Source organism: Zea mays, chromosome 9 (assembly GCF_902167145.1).
Source record: "Zea mays cultivar B73 chromosome 9, Zm-B73-REFERENCE-NAM-5.0, whole genome shotgun sequence".
In the NCBI taxonomy this organism is placed as follows: domain Eukaryota; kingdom Viridiplantae; phylum Streptophyta; class Magnoliopsida; order Poales; family Poaceae; genus Zea; species Zea mays.
The window spans coordinates 18,696,424-18,722,168 of NC_050104.1; the positions used below are offsets into that span (position 1 = coordinate 18,696,424).

General features: G+C 42.9%; 2 protein-coding genes, 1 long non-coding RNA gene and 1 pseudogene across 3 annotated transcripts; 2 read left to right on the top strand and 2 right to left on the bottom strand.

The window, feature by feature from the left end:
* Positions 1 to 4,310: 4,310 nt before the first annotated feature.
* On the bottom strand, positions 4,311 to 5,016 carry LOC103639766 (osmotin-like protein; annotated as a pseudogene).
* A 3,760-nt stretch (positions 5,017 to 8,776) lies between these two features.
* On the top strand, positions 8,777 to 11,948 carry LOC103639765 (uncharacterized). The gene is made up of 4 exons (XM_008662481.2): positions 8,777 to 9,041; positions 10,749 to 10,785; positions 11,562 to 11,848; positions 11,944 to 11,948. The coding sequence occupies exons 1-4, from the start codon at positions 8,828 to 8,830 to the stop codon at positions 11,946 to 11,948; spliced, it is 543 nt and encodes a 180-aa protein (XP_008660703.1). The 5' UTR covers positions 8,777 to 8,827.
* A 202-nt stretch (positions 11,949 to 12,150) lies between these two features.
* LOC103638031 (uncharacterized) lies at positions 12,151 to 13,058 on the top strand. Its single transcript, XR_558515.3, has 3 exons — positions 12,151 to 12,553; positions 12,641 to 12,840; positions 12,959 to 13,058. It is a non-coding gene; the product is annotated as an uncharacterized lncRNA (long non-coding RNA).
* A 5,981-nt stretch (positions 13,059 to 19,039) lies between these two features.
* On the bottom strand, positions 19,040 to 20,875 carry LOC103639764 (uncharacterized). Its single transcript, XM_008662480.2, has 3 exons — positions 20,659 to 20,875; positions 19,397 to 19,758; positions 19,040 to 19,311 (listed from the first exon to the last, which is right to left on the bottom strand). Exons 1-3 carry the CDS (start codon positions 20,873 to 20,875, stop codon positions 19,279 to 19,281), a joined length of 612 nt encoding a protein of 203 aa, XP_008660702.1. The 3' UTR covers positions 19,040 to 19,278.
* Positions 20,876 to 25,745: the final 4,870 nt, after the last annotated feature.

Here is a 25,745-nt window from a genome sequence, read left to right on the forward strand (position 1 = left end):
GACCGGCGTGTGGAAGAGAAACAGGCCAGCACTGTCAACGCATAGGTAAAGTTCACAAAAACGTTTTAAATCCTTCTAAAGCTTGTTTGCCTATATTACTCTTTTGATCATTTGCTCCCACTAATATCACGTTTGATGTTTCTGTTTTCTAGAAGGAAAAGGTGGTGACATCGCGAGTGCAGCTGACCCCAAGGTCTCTGCTCAAATGCCAGTAAGGTGGGGGAAACTTTATCGGCGATATGATATCCGATAATCCCGATTTTCCTGTTTATCGGTGACCTCCGATATTTTTTCTCTATCGGCCAAAATTTTCAAATTTTTAAAATTGACACTATAAAATGTTCAAATTAGAAGTTAGTTGGTCTATATATCTTCTCACTTTCTTCCAGAACACTAAAAACCCTAAATTTACTTGATTGGATGGTCTGTGTTGTTTTCATTTGTTAAATATATATATATAGTATTTATGTATATATATAGTATTTATGTATCAGAAGCCTTGGGCTTCCAATAAAACAAGAAGCCCTGACCTAATAGTCTATTCCGGTTCAGCTCAACCATAACCGACCACAACACCACTCCCATACCCTATGTCCATACAGTTCCTCCCACACATTCAGCCGAAACTGTTGCCTAAAATCTGAGATATATAATTTTTTTCTAGCCCCAAAACAAACCCTAATGGTGGCTGCTGTTGGCTTCTTAATCCCAGCGCCTCCACTGCACCTCCATGTCTCCACTAATCCGCCCCTGCCTTGCCCGCCGGCTCGTCGTCCGACATCCCGCTTCCACACATGCCGGTGGCCACAGACCTGGCCCTGCTTGCAGAGCTCGCACCGTCGCGCGCTCATTCTCCTTGCCGTCCGCCCCTAGCCCCTGCCTCACCGACTCGCGGGCGGCGGCGGCTCCACTCAGGATGCAGCCACGCCTGATGCCTCCACGGCTGAGCTGACGACTCCACTTCTCCATGGGATACGGGCACAGCACCGCTGCGGCGGCTCACCGGCTCCAACCTCCGTCCTCCGGTACTCCACTGTCCGATCGCAAATGCTCCTCCATGGAACGGCTGATGGCTACACACACCGGTACGTATCCTTCCCTACTCTCTTCTCGGTGCTCTGGCTCGTGGGATCACGGTTCCTCGGGGTTGGATGACATTATTCATCCGATGTACTGATACAGCGAGCAGCATGGTATATGTATGACATTATTAGCTGAATTAAGCAAAGTATTCTCGAGCAGAAAAGGAGAAAATAAAAGTTGAGTAGAGTGTTATAGTGGGTCAAATTTTAGGCCGTATCATCAGCAGGGCCGATTGCATTTTCTGTAATACCTGGGCATGGTTGAACTACTCTCAAAGTCCCACGACTCTTCTCCAGCAGCGTCTGGTTCTGGAGCATCAGCGGCGTGTTGCTTTGAGTCGTTCAGGAGCAGGTTGCCTTCGGACCTGATGTACCTATCGCGCTTTGATCCCTGTCTGCTACTTGCATCAATCTCTAGTTCGATTTTTTCAGAGAAAAAACAATGGTTTCGATGGGACATTCATAGTAGGAAAAATAAGAATATACTGTTTATTACATGTTCTTCCATGTTTAAGCTTACTTGTGATGATTATATTTGGTCTCTAACTTTACTGAATGATGACCGTGATTGCTTGGAGTTGACTACATTAGTGTTGTGCAATGTTCGTATCTACAAATTGAACTTTTCATATATGGTAAACTAGCAAATATACTATTGTAATTAATGTTAATTGTCAGGAATTATTGCACTGATTCATTTTAGACTATAGCTTAGGTGAATGGGCACTATACCGAGATTGCTGGGATTTGTCTAATTCAGTATTGTACCCTGGTTTGAATGTACTAACTTAAAATTTTTATGTTTATAATTTAGTCAATTGTTATAGTGAGCAGCTAGGGCTTACAATACCTTCTGTGGAAACTGGAAACATTGTAGTTAGATTGTGGCCTTGAAAGTTCTTTTTAAGAGCCAGCGCAAGAAATCACGGTTGAGCATCAATTGCGAGCCGGCGACACGAAGAGGAGATTCAGAGTCATCTTCATCATCCTAATATTCTTTGCCTCTATGGGTACTTCTATGATGAGGTAAAAAGCTTATCCACATTTCTAATATAGAGTTACCATTGCTTCATTTATATTCCAAAACTAGTCATAATTTCTTTGTCGTGAAATTCTTAGACCTAGGTTTACGAAATCCTGGAATACGCTGCCAAGGGTGAACGGTATAAGGAACTAACAAGGTGTAAACATTTTTCGGAGCGATGTTCAACGATTGTAAGTTGATGCTCTATAGATGTTATCTGCAAATGCTCTATACATGCATGTTATCTGCTTCGACCTATTGCCTCTCATCGTCCTCTCCCCTCGTGTATTTGCCCCGTCCCCTATATAATTTGTATATTGCTTTATGTTCTTTCCTTTTATGCTTTTATGCTGATATGATCATGCATCAATACCCAATGATTCAGACTCATTTGTTGCTTCTATGTCCTTACATGAACAACATCAGTAGGTCAATCATCTAGCTTTTTATTACTATAATGAGCACACATGGTCCGTCAATGTGAGTTTTTAATTCCTAAATACATCTTTTTATGCTAATTTGAATATTTTATTATGCTCAATTACCAGATATTGTGTACGCTCCGCGTTGTAAACATGTAGACTACTAATTCTACATTGTTTATGTTCTTCCTTTTTATGCTTTTATGTTGATTTGAATTGGTTCTTTTATTTTAATTTACAAGCAGCCTGGTTTAGGATTCATGAAACAATTACAATAGAAACTAGGCCGGAAGCATAAAAAATCTTCATGTGGGTATCTTATGTGACCTCATTACCTGATTCTATTTTTCAATTTGGAATATATAGTTTCTTGAAAGCACAAACCTTTACAGACTATATACATTCTCCACCTGACAATAGGATTGAGAATAGTTGTCATGGCGGTACAAATTTTTGTTCACGGGGAGGTACTCACATTGCAGCTAAATCAAAAATATTCTTTGAGCTATTTTTTATTTAAATTTCTGTTTTTGTTTGGATTTGGTCCGAAAGAAAGGTGTATATCTCAACAGACTTGTGCAGATATTCATATATGCACCACGTGAACAACTAACCATTTTTGATTTTGTGTTCCAGTAAGCAATCTATTACTTGTTAGCTTTTCATAGAGGTCCGTCGGTTATTAGACTTCGTCTCAAATAATTAATCTTTGCAGGCATGGTCTTGAAATTAATGGTGGAAAAGGCATAATCGTAGACCCAAGTCGAAGGAGACAATAGGGGTCGACATGTTCAAGGCCGAGACCTTTGCATCCAGGCGCAGTCATAGTGTTCGACGCTTTGTGTGTAAGGCAATGTAAGCTTGGCTATTTTTTATTCAGATGTTAGAATTTGAGAGGGCTTTCATTGATTTCTATAACTCAATATTGCATAAAAATGAAACTGTTCTTCAAGTAATTGGATGGAGAGGGGCTTATAGCCATAGGCATCTGTTTGTTTGCATAGTCTGAAACTGAAGTGAACTTAGGTAAGCAGGGGATTCAGTGTAGCATGGCTTTAGATTAAGGATTTAGTTGAAAAGAGAGCTGAGTTTTAGTGTAGCAGGGTGTGTATTTTTGCACCTTTTCGTCGTAATCTAATCTTCTGACTCAAGAGATTTTTCTTTTGGTAATCTGATCTTCTAACTCAAGTGTGCATTCAGTTTAGACTATAGGTTATGTTAGTCATAACAAGCTAGAAAAGATGATCATATTAACAAGGAAAGATCATATTAATAGTTCATGTTACGTTTGCAGATATGGACCTCGATGGTTTTCTCCACATTAGGAAAGCTGGAAGAGCCTTTTGAACTCACTTTTTTTGCTAACAGTGGTGTTATGGTGGAACATAGTTTTGAGTATATGTACCAACAACTAAAATGTAAACACCACAATATCATAGTTGAGTACATGAATAATTATCTCTTATATCTTATTGTAAACTCTAAAACAGTTCTCCTGTAGATGGTTAGCTTGCATTTTACGCTACAATTACCTCAGATCACTTCTTGTTGTATTTTATACCAATTTACGATATTTCATGATGCATTTTATGACAACCTCGTGCGCAGAGAGATATATTCGGTCTACATTCGTCATTATGAAATCTATACTACTATATTAAGGGTGCAAGGGGGTAGCCTGCCTCCCCTTGTTCTGCCTTCTATTAATCTGGATCGTCCGCCCTATGGCTGCTACCCGGACCGTCCATCCTATGCCCCCTACCCCACCCGTGTGCATCACCCCTAGACCCCCCTCGGTCGTCTCCCCTCCACGCGAGCCACAACCGACCCCTCATCGCTTGCTCTCACTATTGCTTCGTGGGTGAGCGAGGGGCTGTCATGCGGGTAGGTTAAGGCCTGCAGGCACTCGCGCTTGAAGAACTCTGAGTACTTCGAGGCGCGGCAGGTTTGTGGGCTGTTGTACATGTTGCAGCAGCACAGCTCGTCGGTGCAGAAGTCCTCGCAGCCGATCTTGCACATGAGGATGCTGCCGGCCGGGGAGCGCAGCTGCAGCTCGCCGTGGCAGGTCTCGGTGAGGTTCTTGCAGCAGGTGACTACGGGGCAGTTGTCGTGGCCCTCGTGTGGGGTCACGGACAGGCCCACGTTGAAGCCATCCACCACGCTCACGCCGTACGAGGTCTAGTCGTTGTTGTGGTGGAGGTTCACCTGCGCCAGCGTCGCGAGCGCCGCGCCGCCGAGCCCGCCGCACTAGAGCCGCCCCGCCGCAGTCGCCCGTGGCCAGTGGAGCTGCGTGTCGGCGCCCGCGCAGCCCATGCGCGCCCAGATGCGGCCAAACCAGGGGTGGGCCGACGCCGAGAAGGACTTGTGGGAGAGCGGCGGGAGGAAGAAGTTGCCGCCCTCCAGGACGTCGTGCCCGGAGTTGGCCGGGCATGGCCTGGATGCCCGGCCACACCGGGTAGGGGCAGTTGTTCACCACGGTCAGGGTCATTGGGCGTAGTCGGCTGAATTAAATGATTTTTCCTTTTAGTGCAAATATATTATATATTTTTTGAACCATGAAAACAAATGGTACTAACTTTTTATAAAATAGATTTTAAAATCACTTGCGAACTGTAAACATACTATAAATTAAGGAGATGTATTGATGTTTGTTCATTAGCTTTCTCAGGTGAGGCCGGCTTTCAACCAAACAAATATTACCTCCCAACTTGCTTGGCCAGGCACAGCTTTCAACCAAATTAATTTGCTCTGAGTTAGTGAATGTGTTAGAGACTATTTTCAAAAGATTACGTTGCTCGATGGAACTCTCGTGATGGATTTATAACATTCCAACTTGACAACTATCACGCTGATGCTATCTTTTATGTTGGCCATGCGTCTGTAGACGACGATGTCGAACACGTCCACTTTCAAAGTTGTTACCTTCAAGACGATGATCTTTGATCTTTTTTTTTCAAAGTAGCTTTAAAAAACAATTAAAATCTATCAAACGTTCACCTTTAATATTTATGTACATATGTAGATACAGGATGACATCTATTAGCTTAGGGCGTATTTATAATCTCTACTACTATGAAGAACGCAAGGGGGTAGGCTGCCATTGGTGAATCTGGACCGTCCACGCGTGATCCAACCGTGCTCCGCCCCTGACCCCAACCCGCTCATTGCCCTCCCCCTCCTCTCTTTCTCCCTCGCGCTTGACTCCCCTGTCGCCCCTTCCCGTCTCCACCCCGACGCCAACCGCACTCCGCTCCCTGTCCACCATCCCAGCGCGATGGCTGGGAGGACTGCGCCCGCCCCCTCCCCTCCTTCTCCCTCACGCCCTACTTCCTCGCCGCCCCTTCATCCCAGATCTCGTCATGGGCGCTACCACGACCAACGGTTTGGTGGAGCAGGCGCCGCACGCTGCGCCATGAGACGGAGCCCGTCCCCACCCGACGCCGACCACCTCCACCCCGAGCCCGTCCGAGAAGTGAGTGATTTCCATTTCTTTGATTGGATGGCGTGCGGTCGGGCCTCCGCACCTCCCTGTCCCCCTCCCCTCCTGCGGCGATAGCTTCCTCGAGGAGATGAGCGTGCCGCCCCCACGATCGGTCTACCTCTGCCGCCCCCGCACGCACCGCAACCACCACGCCCCTCGTGCACCTTCTCGCCCGAGGTACGCACCCTGTACCCTGTCAAACCCTAGCAGCTCGAGACCGACTAGGACATCAGTGATGAAACGGGTAGGGACGACTTAATTTGGTGCCCGCTCATGCTTTCGTTGCAGAAGGTGGTTTCCTTTGGTGTCCCCATGTGTTTTTGTCGTTGCAAGTTGAACTCACCCTTTCATGCCTGATATTTTGCTCAGACTGCATTGGAGAACGGCTACACAAAGATCATGCTGCCAACATGTGCTTCTTGAATAGCATGCCCTATGCTTTCTGCAACTGTACAGGTATATAGATGATCCGGTGATGTTTGAATTTTCTTGAGAATAACATGAGCGAACATTGAGTGCATAATGGATATACTAATTTCCCAGGGGCAAGGCTAAGCTTTACTAGCTGATGTCCTGTATGTCGATGCACGATGGGAGGTACTTGTGGTTCTTCAACTTCATGGTTGTATGGCCTAGCCGCCATCCGCCCGCGCAAACGTGGTAGCCTACAACTGCTCCGCCGCCTGCTGCAACGGTTCCACTACAGCGGCAGGAGGCGGTGACGTCGCCAAAGGCTGACGGGTCTTCTTGGGATGGTTATTCAACCGCGCTCCCAGTACTTTTCGTGTGAATTTGAGAATCCAAGAGTACTTCACTTCGTTCAAATCGTGCTTGTGAATTGTACCAGGTACTTGATGGCTCTTGATAAGAAGCATATTGCAACTAAAGGCCACCACCTTTGCTGTCCTCACCCTAGCCGAGGACCTCATCTGCCAGGTGCTTCACTTATTATCTCACTTAACCTCTGAATTTGCATAGCATTGATATTATTTTCTTGCATCAATCCTAGCACTTCAACTCACATTTGATATTATTTTCCCTGCTGTTTCATATTATCGTTGTTGGTTAATAAATAAGCTATTAGTTTCAGTGGCGACAAAATGGTCCATTAGTGGAAACACCAAGCATCATGGAGAGCTGTTTCGTCAGGTTATTACCCACTGAGAAAATACCTCAGTTTGCCCCTTGTGGATATTCCCCCATTTATTGATTGATTCTTGTTCCTTTTTCTCCCTTTCTGAAATCTACATTGGATCCAGGAGCTCCGAACGCGAGCCATAGACGGGGAGTTGATGCCACCGGGCTTATGGGCTCTTCTTTTGGGAACCAAAGCAAAGAGCAATGGAGTAAGGTCCTCAATTTTCGTTGCATGTTGGAGATATGTTCAATTGGGTGACAAATCTTAACCCAAGTCAGAAGGCAATGACCACCATTAATTTCTTTTCTATCAGTATAAAAATATACCAATGGGTAGTGAGCCTGCAACGTTGTGTACGTATACATGGGGAAAATATTTGGTTTGTGGCTTGTGTGAAAGGACAATTTAGGTTTGTATTCTATATCTGAGAACCATTCATAGCTTTCAGATTTTGTTATAATTGTCATCCCATGGTTCTGCTCGGTACAACTCTTTCTCCAGGATTTTTTTGGGACTGGTCATTGCGGGCATGTTGAGGGTATTTAGTTAAGCAATTTTGTTATTATTTTAGATTGAGTACATCATCTCGCTGGTTGCTTACATTTTCTTGGTCCCTAGAGCTACTCACCTCGCTGGTTGTTTACATTTCCTTGTTCCTGGGATCCACTTTTCTAAAATGAATCTATTTTGATCTTGTAACTGGAACTGGTGGATATTTTGATAGGGAAATTATGATGATTGATTTCTGGATTTGAGTTTCAGAATTTTTTTGCTTGTACTGGCCTCTTGAGATTGGAAGACTGGCGTTGTTGTGGGCTTGTGGCATAGGCTTCCTTTGTGGGTCTTTTTCTCATCTGATGTAAACAATATTTTTTAGTCTGGTAACGGTGCAAAGGCAAATGGGGCATCATCACATATCTAGGCTTCCATTGCTTCTCAATCTGTAGTGAAGATGAAGTATGTGTTCTTTTCAATTATACACTACTCCCTCTATTTTTTATAATGTTCATTACAATTTGGAGAAGTCCTTAGAAGTGTACTTTAACCATCTGACAATAATCAGTCATTGTTACAAAAACAATCTGTATTTAGAAGATGTTCATGATGTGAACCTAGCGATACAGATTTTACCTACAAAGCATGCACATATTTTGCAGATAATTGTTGGCCAGACTTTAGTTTGACTTTATTGAATCCTAATGTGACATTCTATATGCAGTGATGTACATTTCTTGCCTTCAATTTATTTATCTAGTTCTCTGATTTTTTTATATTAACACTTTCAGTAATATTTGGAATGGTCATAAGTCAAACTAGACTTCCCTAGCGACAACGATTCAACGAATAAGAACCAGGCCAGCAGTTATGTAGTGCAGAGATCTACTCCTAGTCCCGGTGAGTTTGATTAGAAATCATGAATGTTCAGTACCTGACTCAGTTTTTATTAGCAGTGTAGTGAGACCGAGAGCATGAGGCTTCAGTACCTGTCTACTAACATCAGATGCATTCGTTGATGTCTTGATTAGTTGTAGCAGGTTAATCTCTATATCTATGTCACAACATCATCAACTTCACTCTTCACTTGATGTGTTAATGTTACCTGTACCGATCTTCTACAGGGAACAGCTTCCAGTGCCTCTTGTACCGATCATCGGCAAGGGAGTGCTAGAGGAGGAGGTTATGGTGAGTTTTGTCACGACTAATGGTGAGCCCACGACTACGACCACGTCAAAGCTGGTCTGGTGGAACCTCGTGGATCAGATGACGATGACGCTGACATCCTGCACCTCTGCTGCGATGCTGCCGACCAGGACACGGGCATCTCCGTCGCGCGCGCTCTACAAGTCTGGATCCATCATCGTGCTCGGCAAGACTAACTTCCTTAGGCCAGGCATGGTACGATTCTTGCCCCCGTCTTCTTATCTATACTGCTTATCATTTCTAATCCATCCATCGGCTTAATGTTTCTTGATTTCTCTATATTTTTTCTCCTTGTCTAGATTTTGCTTTTGCAGTTAAGATGTCTTAAAAGAGAATCCTAGGTTTATCAGACCATGTTGTTTGACTTACTACCTATTGCTAATATTTTTCCATCGATGCATGCATTAGTGTCACTATCCAAATCCTGCTGCTTTCTTATTTAGATGTGTATCTAAATCTCGATCTCGAGGTATTTCGTTTGGAACACGTATTTGTGGCCAAGGGGAGGTTCTCAGAAGTGAATCATATATATTTATTCTTATGTAATGTGTTAATTACAGAGGTTTTCTGGCTTCAAATTATTTTGACTCCTGCCAATAACTTATATGTGTTCCTATTCTTATGTTGTTTTAGTTCAGGACGATTTTCAATTCTTTGCCAACGTGACAACACATATAGATACTAACAGAATTTGTTGTTTGAGAGAGAACTATGAAAGTAGATACTAATAGAGAATTATTTTTTCTTGCGAAAGGCACTTGTGCTGGTTGTCACCAAAGCCAGGAACACTACTTGAGAACTAATCTAGATATTCAGTTAGTTCAAAGGATTGTTAGTTAGTTCAAAGGATTGGCAAGTTTCTAGGTTCGACTGGCAATTACAATTGAGAGAATCCTTGTTAGTTTTATTATTTTTTTGCCTATCACATTCCACAAAGCTCGTATTAGTGTTAGCATTGCACCTCTAGATGTGGTAGATCAGGAGTATCCTTAGCCACATCTGGTGTGGTCTGTAACACAGCAGCGTAGATGTGCAGAGAGCAAACGATATATCATCCATATCACAAAAACATGTTTGAATTTTGGTTTGTAAAATATTAGGTCACTAGCTTTCTTCAGATCATTTGTCACTCGCCCTTTAAACATCCTTAGACACCATGAGCTCGATTAGATCATGAGCATGGTAGGCATTTCTATGACATATTAACTTAGAAATTTCACTAACAATTTACCATTCAGTGAAACTATTTGAGGCTCGCTTCAGTCTAAAGCACTCTTAGCTAGATCTTTTCCTTTCCATCGTAGACTGTTTAGAATGAGCTGCTGCTCCACCAATTCTTTTGCAGCCTCCTTGCTTGACTCATGATGAAAACCAAGACGTAATATGCCACAAACCTAATAGAGTAAACATGTAATGTGTAGAATAATATCTAAACTGGCAGTTGTAAGAGTCAGTGCAATTAGCAAGTTTGCCAGTTTGGAATTGTGCACACAAACTGAGGTAGATGTTCTATTTGCAGTACTTTACTAGATTGTTTATGGTGCACTTTAGGTATGAGTAAAACAAGAAACCTTAACAGAAAAGGTGCCTACATGGACTTATTTTGGAATCAAAAGGATTGTGATATCCATATGAAATACACAAACCATAATCAATTTCGAAGGAACATGGCTTCCTACATAGAAAGATGGATTTTTCAGTGTAAAAAGAAATACAACTGTTTGTTATGCCTTTGACTGTGAAACTTATCACATGGATAAACATATACCTTCATTTTCTCTCATTTTAGCTATTTATGCTTCTCCTGGTGTGATTTTAGATACAAATGTATTAACATATATACAAACCAGGTTGTTCACTAGAGAAAATTTTAATCGCTTTCATCTGGTGTTCTTATTATTGGATCCCATAACCATATGGACAGCCACAAAGAAAAGGTACATGCATTATTCCTAAGAAACTAAGACTGCTTAGGGTCGGAGTGAGGAGGTTTGTCTCAAATAGATCTCATCTGCTCTTCCTTGTTTGATCGGAACAAAAAAACTGCATCGATGTGATATACACATGGTCATGTTTTTAAATAATTATAAGTCTGAGCATCTCCGAAAGATCCCAAAAATTCACCTCTTAAAAATAGTTTTAAGGGCAGCATAAAACAATTTTGGCTTGCATTTTCTGTGTTACCTCCAACAGTATACCTAAATATAAACGTAAAATTAAACAAAACATGGTTTCTTCAGCCCATATGTGTTCACATGCAAAAAAATGGAAGGGTAAGAACTAGAGTTCAATGCTCGAAGGATGAAGGTAGCATATTTCTATACGTGAATGGAGTTCCAGTTTAATTTAAAGATTCAAGTTCACTACAACAAGATTTTACAGTACTGAGCCCATTTGACTTTCCTTGAGAAATAGCCAGTGCTTTTTGGTCTGCGAGTTCTTGCACTTGGTTAATCAACTGTGTCACCTGATCTTCTACTTTTGAAGCTATTAGTTCAAAACACACAACATCTAGCTAAATACATCACCTGTTTGAAGTCATTGATTGTATTCTTGATATCATCTTTATTCTTGAATGTCATGTGTGCCAGTTCATTTAACTCTTGTGCTGCAAACCAACCTGATATCGTCAATTCATTTAATCTCTCAATCTCAGTTTCCTTTCTTTTTGTTTCACATTGAAGCTCCCTAATTGTTGCTTCTCGATGTGCAGTGGCCTGATTAGCTACAAGAAGATCTTGTTCCATGGACTCGATCTCTGGACTGCACTATCGTTGCCTCAGCCCCTAGGTCGTGCTGCCCTCTGGCCTCCTCATCGTACAATTCACCAACATCTCCAATGTAAGTGCAGCAGGTTCAGTAATGAACTCAGAAGTGGCATCAGAATACTCCAAGAGTTTTTTGTTCTTTTTGCCTGGATATATACCGAGGGCAATGCATTCAAAACTCCTATAGATGACGAATCCCATCTCTCCCTCTTTTCCTGGACACGGATCCTAGGTTCATCTCCGTGCTTTACTCATTTGTTTTTTACAAGTTCAGATCCACTTGCGTACTCACACAGTGGACATCTGTTATACACATGTGTAAACCAGCATAAGAATTAGGAATTATGCTCATTTTATCTATGAAATCCTTACACTCAAAAATGCATGTGCTATTTTGCTTGAGAATAAATAAAATTATTAGCAAGGAGAAAACAAAAAAATAGGACTAAAGAATAGAGTCACATTGGTTTAAATTAGTACCTAGAAGTAAAAAAAGATGATCTAAATTAGATACATCATACCAAATACCATATTACTATTCCAGTTACCCCTTCTACTATGCCTAGATATCATATTATGTATAAGTATCTATTAGCGCTACTATGTTCTTGGTGGTACTCCAGAATTAACTTGATGCTCATAGTTATTTGTTATACTTCAATCACTGGCATATAGTATAGGCATTATCATGCACTTGTTGGGTGGTTGAGCATTACTAGGACGCATGTAACACTTCTAAAATGGATCAACTGATGTAATATGTCATTCCTTTCTATTCAAGGAGCTTGTCTGCTTGAATAACTACTTTATGCTTTTTTTACATCTACAGTCTCTTCTTCAAGCAAGAGATGGAGCTTTCTTTGGTCGGGCTCCAAAATGCTAGGAAAACATCACTTGCAGCAGCTCGCAGCGACACCCCCGCCTCCTCATCATGGAAGTTGTATCTGTTTTAGAATAAGCAAGTGTCGTATTTAGTAAAGCAGCTCGTGTTCTAATTCTTTTGCATGCTTCCATTTTTTTGTAGGCTACAAGAACACTTTGAGTAGGTGAAGAGGATTTGCGACACTACCACATTGTCTTTGGCCAAGCATCATCTCAGTGATAAGATAACAAGCCAACTGGATATTTCAAAATTGAGTGACAAGCTACAGTAAGGGAAGGTAGACTCAAGTGCATTGACACCAAAGGAGAAGTATGAAACTTGGAAGGAGATTAAAATTATGAGTATGGTATTTCTTATATTATCTACGCTATGCATGACTTGCTGGGTCTATTCATTGTCTACATAAATATGCATTTCTAACAATGTTATTGTTTTTGTGGCTTTTCTCTGATTTCTTAGGTTTCAGAAAAATAGTTTCTCCAATGTGGGCAATGACATTGCTTAGCTTGTATGTTAGAGTTCATGTCACCATATTAGGTAGCCATCTCTACTTGGATTTTGCCCAGTGTACAAATGGTGCACACTTACAAGTACATCTATGCTCCAGCCTCCTCATTCTATGCTCAAGCATTTTCGTATGAATGGCTTTCAAGCACTCTAGATGTTTTGATAATTGAAATTATGTTAGAACACTGACTTAACTTGGATTCAAGTTGCTTCCTGACATGGGAATGTCTCATTTCTTTTATAGGTAGAATCTGACACCTTTAATGGAAATGGACACAAGACCTTGGTTGCAATGGATGATTATCTTGTCACTGACAAAATCACTGCATTCATAGTGCAAATGCAACATGCAGCAACTGAAGTCCTTAAAGAGTAAATACGTCTTCCCTTATCCATATGATACTCCTTGTGTCTCAAAATACTTGACCTTATAGGATTTCAATTTCAACCCAAAATACTTGACATATGACATGCACCTTTATCTTCTCCTAACACACATTTTTATTTTTGTGTAATATGCATCTATTTTTCTAGCAAAATGCTTGTTTATGTTACGTGCTGAAATTTGTGTGAACTGAGCCATGAAGAGGATCCACACTTCTGTATTCAGCATAAATTTCTTGGTTTTGTACACAATGTCTCATTTTCTCTTTTTCTTTGAAACCCAACTGTGAACATGCTACCATTAAATGCCTTTCAACGAGTTGGTTGCCAGCTGGTTTTCTAGCTATCTCGTTTAGATAGTTTTGATATTGTTCCATCATATTCAGTTTATTCCTTAAATAGTTTATGATTCTTAGTACAATGTTCATAAGGGTATCTGCTTAAATTTGCCTCAAATTAGTGATACGTTGCATGGTCGCTTTGGCTGGCTCTTAGAAGTAACCATCTGGCTACCATAGTACCATCAGGAAATGTGTTCCTGCCTTCCTGATTGTGTATTTCCCTTTAGTGATACTGGGTACTGACATGTGAAAATTTTACAGAAAGCAACCAAAAGACCGTATGAAATGGACCAAGTATTGCAGACAATATTACAAATATTGGACACGTTCATGGCTCTTTCTGAAGATACTCATGGATAAATTATCTTGTACCTGAGAATCCCCCTTATTTTTGCACAATTGGTGGCTGTGTCCAGTAGTGGCTTTGATGATTCATCAATCCTAAACGATTTTAGAAAGCTATACCAACTAATGTGTGGAGGACCTGGGCAAGGGGTGGTAGTCGCGCTAGTTCGCTATCCACGGTGGCAAGCCGCCTACTCGAAGATCCCGCCTCCGAGGACGCCACTGCGGGGAGGACATGGGCACGAATCTTGAACTAAAACTAGGGGGGTGTCTATGTAAGTTATACTTTCTCTCACATTTGCATCAAAATTTGTTTTCCGATAATCAACATATCTTGACATGTTTCTATGTACTTTCTCTCACATTGAGAGTTTTTTAGATTCAGTGCAAGCCATCTTTATTTGCTTAATGAGTCATCGATCTTGACACATTTTTCAGATTCATCATAGTTTTTATTCATTCTTTACATGTTTTTGTCCTTTTCAGATTCAGCACACGTAAGCTTTCTATGCTTGGACAATCTATTTCTCTTTACTTGGATATTTTCTTTTAGATTAAGATAGGCCACCTTTATTTGCTTAACGTGTGGTTGATCTTGACATGTTTTTCAGATTAATCATATTTTTTATTCATTCTTGACATGCTTTTGTCTGTTTTTTATATTAGTTTTTATTCATTCTTGACATGCTTTCGTCTGTTTTCTCAGATTAGTTTTTATTCATTCTTGACATGCTTTTGACTTTTTTGAAATTTAGATTCAGTACATGTAAGCTTTCTTTGCTCGTACACCTGACCCCACATGTGTTAGCAGTCTCTAGTAGGGATGGCAATTCCGCCCACGGGCACGGATATCCGCGGGTTTCGTACCCGATGGGCATGGATACGGGTAAGAAATCTCGCCCACGAGTAAGGATACGGGTAACATTTCTCACCCGCGGGTAATTGACGGATATAAAATTTCGCCCGCGGGTATTACCCGTTACCCGCTTAATTTACTAGCCCATCAAAATATCGCCCATGTGTTCATTCCATCCTAAAACATTGTGTTGTAATAATTAATATCTTAAGAGTTTGAGACTTATGTTTGTGGATGATCGATCATGTTTGTGGACTTTGAAGTTTGAACTATGTTCCTTGCCATTATATTATGTCTCTCAAGTTATTGATGTTCTTGGTGAAATGAACATGACCACATACTCGTATGATATTTTCTGGCGGGTAACGGGTTACCCGATATCCGCGGATATCCTGCGGATACGGGCATGGGTCGAAAATTTTACCTGCAAGCTCTCGCGGGCACGGATAAGCACTAGAGGCGCGGATATGTTGGCGGGCGGGTAAATGGCTTACCCGCACTTTACCCTACCCGCTGCCATCCCTAGTCTCTAGGTCATGTTCATATTGTTCATCCATCTCTGTTATATAGATAGTCAACACATCCATTTATATCTTTTTATAGGGCTAATCATTGAGATATCTCTTCCTCTTGGCCCTGGTGAATTTTTTGTTCGTTCTATGACGAGAAATCACAAATTCATATCATTTTTTTATTTTGGGGGCTTCACTTTTTTAAAAATAAAATGTAAATATTTGGGCCCTGTGCGTCGCGATCGCATCCAGGATGGCTGGTTCCGCCTACAACCGCGTGGACTACTTCTCGCCCGACATCATCTCCCAGCTCCTCGCATTCGCCAACAAGTTCTGCTATGAGGGCTTGAATCCAACCTACGACAACCGGGTCACAACCATGGTGCTGGCTCTCGACGACGCCTGATCCCTCATCGACATCGGCCTCTAGGAGGCCTCCCACCTCCTCGTCGCCTCGTGCCTCCAGCATTCCTATGGGAGCCCTCAATGTCACTCACCCACCTATACATCGCCTGTGTTGTTACAGGCGTATCTTAAATTGTAGTGTTTAAAATTGATTTGGTGGTCAGTATGTCACAATATAGTTAGTTTTTTTGCTTATGTTGTTGGTATTGATTTTATTGGATGTGAATTTATTCATCCTTTCATTGTATATTGGAATTCATGACATTATCTACATATGTACATGCTTACATATCTATTATATTTTTGTATAAATATTTTTTTGATAGTTTTTAATTTGTATGGCAAAGCAAGGACACATACCTATATATCTTTTAATATATGTAACTCTTTTTAATCTCTAAAAGATGCTAACAAGAAAGTATAACGATAATTAATGTTTCTGCATGCCAATATAACTTATCATTATATGTTGACTCCGTAGCAACGCACTAATATTATATATTTATATCATTAAAAAATTTAATATTAGTGTTACAGTGATATTTTGCCATACAAATTTTGCATATCATAGTAATATTTGTTGGTTCATATCTATGTTTCATACCGTTTTTCACTCCCGTGGCAACGCATGGACACAGACCTAGTAGATGAATGATTTACGCTAAAATTCGTACTCATTTACGTTGTTTTGGTTCACGTTTTACGCTTAAATCCGTCCGAGCCAGAACCCGCGTACGACCGGTGACGCGCGATTTTCGCGCCGTAAATTTCGGTTCCATTCGCCATTACGAAACAAATATACGATTTACGCTAACATTCATACTAATTTACGATGTTTCGTTTCACATTTACGCTAAAATTCATTCGAGCCAGAACCCGCGCACGATCGGTCGCACACAATTTTCACGCCATAATGTCGGGGCCCATTTGCTGTTACGAAACAGATAAATAATTTACGCTATTTTAGTTCACGTTTTACGCTGAACACTATTCGAGCCAGAACCCGCGCACGGTCGGCTGCACGCGATTTTCACGCCGTAATTTTGGGCCCCAGTTGCTGTTACAAAACAGATATAGGATTTCCGCTAAATTTCGTACTTATTTACGCTGTTTTAGCTCACGTTTTACACTGGAATCCGCCCGAGCCAGAACCAGCACACCATCGAACGCGCATGAGTATACCTGACTCGGGCTTCCCATACTAATGGAAGCATATATATATATATATATATATATCATCCTCCTACCTATTAGACTATTAGCCCAGCTAGCTATATACTCTGGTTCCGTTACCATGTACCCAGCATTCGTCATTAGAACATTCTCTTCCAGAATGACCGTTTCTGCATGCTTTGAGAAAGAAAGGACTTATATTACACAGGTAAAATTCTAGATCACATGTTGGCAGTAATAGTGCTCTCTTTCTGTTTCCTGTCACCTGATGACCTGTTTAACAAAGCTCCATGCATAATGAAAACAATACTCTGCATCATCCTCATCTCCAAGTACGGTGACCCATAATTTGATAAACATTTTCTTGGAAAGTTGGGACTTAAGAGGCCACGTCATCTTACACCAATGAGAAGGTAAATAATCTGGTCATTTTTAAGTGTTTATCTGTACACGCATTGTACATTTACATTTCTTTCCTATGTACCTGGTGAAATTATTTATAACATTATTTCGACAGCGGAAGCTTCTCATAACTCATCATACCTGATGAAACTATTGCTAACTTTAATTAAACAAATTAGTAGCTTCTACGTAATTGAACTGCATGATGGACCTGTCTGCAATTAGGCTGTGGTATGTACATCACATACCATGGAGCGTTATTGTATCCTTTTTTAAGAATTTTGATTACACCACCACAAAAAATATTTGCATTTAATGGATGTTCATAGGTCATTCAATTTTCGATCGTATAAGCGAAATGCTCAGCAAATGTGCTGTAGTTATTACCATGCAAAAGGCACTATATATAGTTGTCCATACTGATCCTATGTTGGATACTCTTAATGATTCTACTCTCCTTTTCTTCATGCTTTTTGTACATGTAGTTGAATGTTCGGTTTCCTTTGGGACAACTGGACCTGCATCAACTTTCTCTCCTTACAGATGCAGATAAGGGCAATGGCGACAAGTACACTGATTTCTCTTATGAAATTCATATGGTGGTACGTACAGAATTTGTTTACGCATGATCTGACTTCTTGAACGATAATACATGCTATGATTTTTATTACATGTCATTGTATCCGTAGATTACATGGTGGTGCGTACAAAGAATTTGTTTACACACATTTTGTTTTACTCTGTTCTTTACCTACTTTTTGTAGACTTTGTCGGTTTGTTTAGTTCTTGGGTTTTTTACATTGGTCCCCTTAGTGTCGCCACACTACTCATTGTTACCCTTAGTTTTTCTTCTTACTCAGTTTTACCCAACGCTCGTTCCGTTTGCTCAGAAATGCGCTTGGACGTCATCTCCGTCCATTTTAACGTTACTTACAGAATGGGCCCACTACAAACTTTCACTCTCCTGCGCTTGCGCAGCCTCTTCTTCTCCGATCCCGACTCCAACTCTCCCTCTCTCCTTCGCCTGGCACATCCTCGACGGCGCGGTAGCCTGCTTCTTCACCGGCGCGGCAGCCTGCTTCTTCGACGACGTGGAGGCCTGCGGCGGCCTACCGAGCGGACGGGTCCGCGGACGAACGGATCTCCGGCGCCTGGCAGATCTTCGGCGCGCGGCCTACCGGTTGTGGACGGATCTCCGCTGCCTGGTGCCCTGGTATATCCTCGACATCGCCTGGAGATCCACCCGCCTGGAGAAGACCGGTAGGCTTGCTTCTTCACTGACGTCGCGGCCTGATTCTTCGAAAGCACGGCGGCCGGATTCTTCGACGGCACGGCGGCCTGCCGGTTTTGTCTAGGCAGGCAGACGCGAAAGAACACCACAGTCTGTCATAATATTTAGCAACCAGTGATATCGTCCTGTCATGATATTTAGCGTTATACCTCGCCTCTAAAAATGGTTGCTAAGTCATGCATTGATTTCTTTGCATTCGATCAGATGCAGTATAATTGTACTGTTCATAAAGAGAGAAATATCTGGTGCAAATTCTACCATCAGTTCAAGTCTAGCCTGGCTACAAGATTTTAGAAATGGCGAAACAAAATTGGGTACCGAACAAAATTTGCCCAACTGGTCTGGCTCCAAGATGCAAACTTTCCTGCGTTTGACTTCATAGGAACCCGAGCCCTTTTGACATTACAGACCATTCTGGTTTGAAGTGTTTAGGTAAATTTGAAACTACCAGTATTACAGACCAATTGTGGTTCCAGTTCCTAGTGCTACCAGAGAATCATGCCTTACTGTTGCAACCAGAGCCCTTTTGACATTACATCAATTACATCTGGTGCGGGCACCATCTACATGATTGCAACGCTCAAGTAATCACCGATCTGCAGAACGAAGCAGCATTAATAAGTAATCACCAAAAGTGTAGATCTGAAGTAGCGCAATACATCACATTCATATCATACGTACTTGGAATCCGAGCTCTGGAGAAGACCGGCAGGCTGCCGCGTCTGCCCGCCTGGAGAAGATCGGCAGGCTGCCGCGTCTGCCCGCCTGGAGAAGACCGGCAGGCCGCTGTGCCGTCGAAGAATCAGGTCGCGGCGCCGGTGAAGAAGCAAGCCGTGACGCCGGAGATCCGTTCGTCCGTGGATCCGTCCGCCCGGTAGGCCGCTGCGCCGCGTCCGAAGATCCGACAGGCGCCGGAGATCCGTTCGTCCGCGGATCCGACCGCCCGGTAGGCCGCCGCGTCGTCGAAGAAGTAGGCCGCCACACCGGTGAAGAAGCAGGTCGCCGCGCCGGTGAAGAAGCAGCCACCCCGGTGAAGAAGCAGGCTGCCGCGCCGCCGAGGATGTGCCAGGCGAAGGAGAGTTGGAGTCAGGGTCGGGGAAGAAGAGGCTGCTGCGCAGAACATAGTGAAAGTTTGTAGTGGGCCCATCCTGTAAGTAACGTTAAAGTGGACGGAGACGGCGTCCAGGCGCATTTGTGAGCAAAGGGAACCAGTGTTGGGTAAAACTGAGTAACAAGAAAAACTAAGGGTAGAAACAAGTAGTGTGGCGATACTAAGGGGACCAATGTAAAAAACCCTTAGTTCTTTACTAGTATGCATGAAACGCCACATGAAACAGCAACCGCAGAGTTTGCAACAGATTTATTTTTTCCTTTCAAAAAAAAACATAAGTTTGCAACAACGATCAGGAGCCGTCGTCTTCAGTCTTCTTCCTCTTGGCTTTTCCCGAGTGCAGCCGGCGGGCGACGTACAACGCCCTCGTTGGCTTCCCTGCTCGTTTTTTCACCGGCCATAGCAATGGAGGAGGCCTCAGTGAGTTCGATCGGTTGCCCCTCGTTCTCCTATACCAAACGCTGCCGTTGCATTACGTCAACGAAGCAGATTTATAGATGAACAATGTCTACGTTTCTTATATGCAACACAGGAACGCCGATTGAAGACCAATGTCACTGCATGCGCTAAGCATCACCTCGACGACAAAGGACAATTCAGAGTTTCAGACGATTCCTATAACACAATGCAATTCCGGGCTCCAGCAAAACGGGAAAAAAAACTATACGACATATGCATAAAAAGCAGTCGACAGCGCCCTCGACGGCGATCTGCAAGAACGATCACGAGCCGTCGTCTTGGGTCTTCCTCCTCCTCTTGGCTTCGCCGTCGAGGTCCGGCCGGGGGGCAACGACGCCCTTGTTGGCTTCCCTGCATGAGTCGATCCACTCACTGTAGACATCGATGGGCTCCGTCAGCGCGTGAGCCTTGGTGGCGTAGGACTCCGTGCATATGCTGCACGACGCCACGGCGAACGGCCGGCGTTCCTTGAGAAAGATGTCGCACTGGACGCTGCCCGGGTGGCTGCAGAAGGGGCAGGTGAAGTCGGTCTCCAGCTGCTTCTTGGGCTTCGCTGTCAGCTTGGAGGGCCTCGACTTCCTCTTCCCCATCGCTAACTCGCTGGTGTTGGTGGTGGTGCTGCTGCTGCTGGTGGTGATGACGACGACGACGGATCTCGAGCGACGATGGACTCATTCTCCTTATACTTCATCAATTCTATCAAAAAATTGGTCCACCGTACATCCTCGGTCTGTACACTTGGTATTACATATCATTGAACTTAATTAATAGAATCTGGCCACGCGGCATTATTTACTAGTTGGTTAAGGACCCTTAGTCCAAACACCGACATTTGTTTTATGAACTTCATTATAAAAATGTTTATGAAATTTCTCTTCTAGTTAAGCCCATTAACCAATTGAGAAAGTAGGTAAAGAAGTAAATCAAGCAAAAGTTGTACGAGTAAGAGAAAGTAAAATATTAATCATACATAAATCTATGGTTCTAGCTTGACCCATTTGAGAAACAAACAAACTAACATGCTCCATAATTGGTTTACTATCATCACCATGAAAATTATAAAAAATATGGCACCCTCCAACCATCGGGAGCTTTCAAGAAATAAAAAATGAAGGGTACTGTGTATGATAACTGGTTTTGCTTGGGTTAATCTATACACACAAGATTTTCTCAATTGATCTAAACAATTCAACTTTAAAGCGATTCAAAGACATTAAAATTGGTGGACAATACTTACAAATTAATATGAATGCTAATGTTCGATACATGTGTTCATTTCAATAAATATAGAAAATTTTCATTAGTACCTGACAGTTGTCAACGCAAAAAATGTGAGGTACATGTAAGTGATTCTATGGGACTACAAATAAAAAATCACCGAGACCTTTATACTACATTAAGTAATTATTCCTTTTATACGATTATTTCGTTATTACATTATTGCTATCTATCGATTCTGATATGCTGCATATTTATCACATAATTAAAAGGACTAAAAAGACATATTAAACTTGTAGCATAACATAAAGAGCTTAACCACGACAAGTAGTTGAATCGTGATGTTGTATCGAGACCAGTTATATAGAAGATCACAGAGCAAATGCAACCCGATGGGTAAAATTCATGTGACCACTAGTTTACAAAATTGGTTGTGTTTGTTTTCATATACATATAAACTCACTTGGTCTTTTAAATTTATGTTTAGGGATTTGACAGGCTTTCTTGTTATCAACTTTATGTGCGAGTGGAATGGTATAAGATTACCCTTCATTTGCACCGTGAGTAACTCATTATTCTAATATCTCGTTTGGATGTAGATATTAGAGCATAAAATTAGGAATCAAAATTAGCTTTCCAGAATTCTATTGTTTGGTTGCACATGGAATTAGGATTTAGAATCAGAGACTCAATTCTCTAGAATTTAATTATAACTAGGAACTCCCTCTCCCAATATAGAGCATCACTCCTATGTATTAAGTGGAATAGGACCACACAATTCCAAACTCTAATTCAGTGGCATCTAAAGAAAAGAATTGGAAATATGTCTCATTTCAATACCATATTTGTTTTTGTAATTGAATCCAATTCAATTACATGCCCTCCAATATCGACATCCAAACGGAGCATGATACTTGGTCACTATCATTCTTCTATAACTAATTATTAATTAGATGGTGTGCGAGTTAACACAAGCAATTTATCCTGGTTCGGGCAACACAAGGCCCTACTTACAGCAGAGGTGGGATGAGGCTTATATTACTCGCACTGAGGTGCCTGCAGTAGGGGTTACAAGCACTGCGGGAGAGGAGAAGTTTCCAAGTCCCTAGAACTGATTGAGTCAAGTGCTAGTATCGAAGACTAGGTGGAGAAGAGAGTGTTCGTCTGCGTGTCTTGCTTGCTTGTCTCCTGGAGGGACTCTACTGCCCTATTTATACATGAAGGGGATGTCTGCAGTGAAGCCTAGTGTCGTTGTATTCGAAGGAGAGATGTCTTGGCGCCCTATTACCAATGTGGGTGCCCCCGGATGATGCGAACACGAAAGGAGGTTGTGGGCGAGAGGGCGAGCGTTGCGGCCGGGTCGACGTGGGCGTAGACATCGAGGAGGTTTATGATGGCCCGCGAAGAACTTTTCTAGATCGGTGCGAACTTCCTCTTTCGGTAGGCGCCGCTGAAGAAGCGTGAGGGGATGCCGACTTTGGAGGAGGAGGGCGCGGCGGAACAGCGCAACGCCGATGCTTCTACTCGATGAAAAGGTCGCAGATTTGCCCTCCTCTCCACCAAGCAGCAGGCCCCTGTGCTGCGCCTTCCGCCCACACAATGGCATGGTGGTGGCTGGCTCCAACGAGCAGGGCGGTGCGCTCACCAGACAGTCTTGTCGGTGGAGATGGCGTGGAAGAGCGGAAGCGATTTGCCGACGGCGACGACGCAACAACAGGTCAGAGCGACGCTATTGGGGTCAGGAGCAATGGTGGGTAGGAGGCGAGGCACCAAGCTGTGGAGGAGAGAGACGGACACCAAGCCATGGGATTATGGGAGGGAGACTGGGAGAGGGATCTGGAAGCTTCGCGGCGCCGGACCGACGCTTCGCGGCTAAAGATGCGTGAAACATTTCTTAGCCACTAGATTGCAGTCAGATGGATGGAGGAAAAGAGGACGACGTGGACATCGTGAACGCGTGTCTTTCCTACCGCGATTGTAATATAGAAATGTGCCGAGCACCACGACGTCCACCCTTCGCGCCCTCTCTCCGCACGTATCAAATATCCAAAAACACACCATCATTGTAACTTAAACCTCATGTCTACCCTATCACCTGGCTAAACTATATGTGATGCTTTATGGCATTTCACGAGCTCCTGGCGAACGTACCTTCCTTGGGATGAAGCTCTAGCTCCCCACAACAAAATCTCACCTCGCTATTTCGCTCCCTTTTATGTGTCTTCCCTCGTCGTTGTAGTCGTCTACACATCGTCAATGTTTCTGGATGCCAAGTCCAGCATGAACCCCTCCACCTTGCTCTCGCTGCCCTCCACGCCCTAGCTCTGTGAATTCCTAGCCTCATGCGTGTCCCACTACAAGAAAACAAAAAAATTAATCAAAACAAGTCCATAAGTCCACACGACAAAAGTCCAAACATCGCATAAAAAGTCTGGAAGTCCACAAGTCCACACGCCTTGAGGTGGATCGTCAGGACGCAAGTCGCTCGTGTTGAAGATCTGGTCGACGAAGTTCGTAGCATTGTTCGGAGTATGACGCGAACCCAAACCCTACAAGAGATATGATACATATGTTATCGTATAGATTTAACTTGATTTACTATATATTTTAGTTAACTAAAGCTCAAAGTAGATTTAACTTACCACTCCAGGTGATGGAAGTGGCTGTGTCGGCCATGGAGCATATCCCGACGACATTTGTGACTACCCCACAGGAGGATATCCCCACGACATCTGTGGCGGTGGCATCGACGTTGGCATTTGAGGTGGCATCTACGGAGTCATCTGTGGCAGCATCTACGATATCTATGGTGGAATCGAAGATGGTCTCGGACCAAATCCCCACGACATCGGTGGTGGCATTATTTGGTTATGGGGACATATCTTAGAACCCTATAACAAGAGAATAAGTGTCATGTTTACGAATTAGAACTCTAACTTGGTAAGGTTGCACAAGTTTACGAATTAGAACTCTACCCTATAACAATAGAATAAGTGTCATGTTTACCTGAGATTCCACCGCCACACGGTGGTGTCGTGCCGACGTCCCTAGACCCGGCGCTGCGGATGACGAACTCCCCTCCCAAGGACATGCTATGCGTAGACGGAGACAAAGCGAAACTGTTACACGTTTCTCACCACGACGCGCACAGTAGGGACGACAGTCCACGGCGACGGGCGGAATCACGACGACGTCGGAATCACAGCGAGAAATTCACCGAGCGTCGATTCACCTCAACACCCGCCTAGCCATGAGAATGTCCACCAATGGCTAACGTAGCCCCCAAACACCACCGTGAGGTCCCAATGACGGCGCCTCGGTGAGTCACCGACGGCGGCCGCCCACCACACTTCTTTCCACACGACGGGACTATTCGGCTAGTTGCGTATGGCCAACTTACAGTGTCCCAAGGCACGACGACAAGGTGCCTATGTAGGGCCGAGAAGGGGGGAAGAAGGGACGGAGTCGTGTGCCAACAACCTGGCCGATTCGCACGGTCCGTTCGTGGAGGAATCCCCGGGAAGAAAAACAGTGTCATCGCAGTGTATGCCATGCGAGGCCCACTGGTCAATCGCAAAGGTTCCCCACGCAATCGCGGCACTGGCTGAAGAGTAGGGCCCACGCGTCAGTGCGCTTCTGCGTGGACGGCGCGTGCAAAGGGGGTGGGCCGTGCAGTGGAATCTACCGGTTGGGCCGGACTGTGGGTTTCGGCCCACGCGGCAAGTTCTCTTTTTCTTTTCTTTTTATTTTCTTTTCTCATTTTAGATTTCGAATTTTGAATTAAAATTTGGTTTTGAACTTGCACATATATCAAATGTACAAATTTAAATCTTGTGATGAAAAGAATATACTTATTTATATATTTATTTCCTTTATATTATGTGGCATTTTATTCTCTTTCTTTGTTATTTCCCATTTCTAAATATTCAATTTAGGTATTAAATCCTAAATTTTTGGATATTAATTTATTTATGTCCCTATGATCACTATTATTATTAAATACACAGCAAAAACTCCAACATGATGCACAAGTTATTCATGTGTCATTTGTTAATTATTCACTTTTAGGTTTGGGTGTTAACATGTGCTAATAAATAGAAGTCGCACAAATATGGAGATCAACTCTATTCTCATTGTTTACAATTTGGGTATTACAATAACATATCTAATCTATAGCGGAAAAAATATTAAAATGAGCACAACGGTTTTGTCATTGCTTGCACCTATCGTAATGGTATTATC

Excerpts from the sequence above, each read along its gene's own strand:
- LOC103639765 (XM_008662481.2), top strand. The coding sequence starts at position 8,828 with ATGGTGAGTTTTGTCACGACTAATGGTGAGCCCACGACTACGACCACG. Across the intron at positions 9,042-10,748 it reads TAACTTCCTTAGGCCAGGCA|TGGATCCCATAACCATATGG; the intron begins TGGTACGATTCT and ends TGTTCTTATTAT. Across the intron at positions 10,786-11,561 it reads TGGACAGCCACAAAGAAAAG|TGGCCTGATTAGCTACAAGA; the intron begins GTACATGCATTA and ends CTCGATGTGCAG.
- LOC103639764 (XM_008662480.2), bottom strand. The coding sequence starts at position 20,875 with ATGGGGAAGAGGAAGTCGAGGCCCTCCAAGCTGACAGCGAAGCCCAAG. Across the intron at positions 19,759-20,658 it reads GGAGCCCATCGATGTCTACA|CCTGCTTCTTCACCGGGGTG; the intron begins GTGAGTGGATCG and ends GCGGCGCGGCAG. Across the intron at positions 19,312-19,396 it reads CTCCAGAGCTCGGATTCCAA|ATCGGTGATTACTTGAGCGT; the intron begins GTACGTATGATA and ends TTCGTTCTGCAG.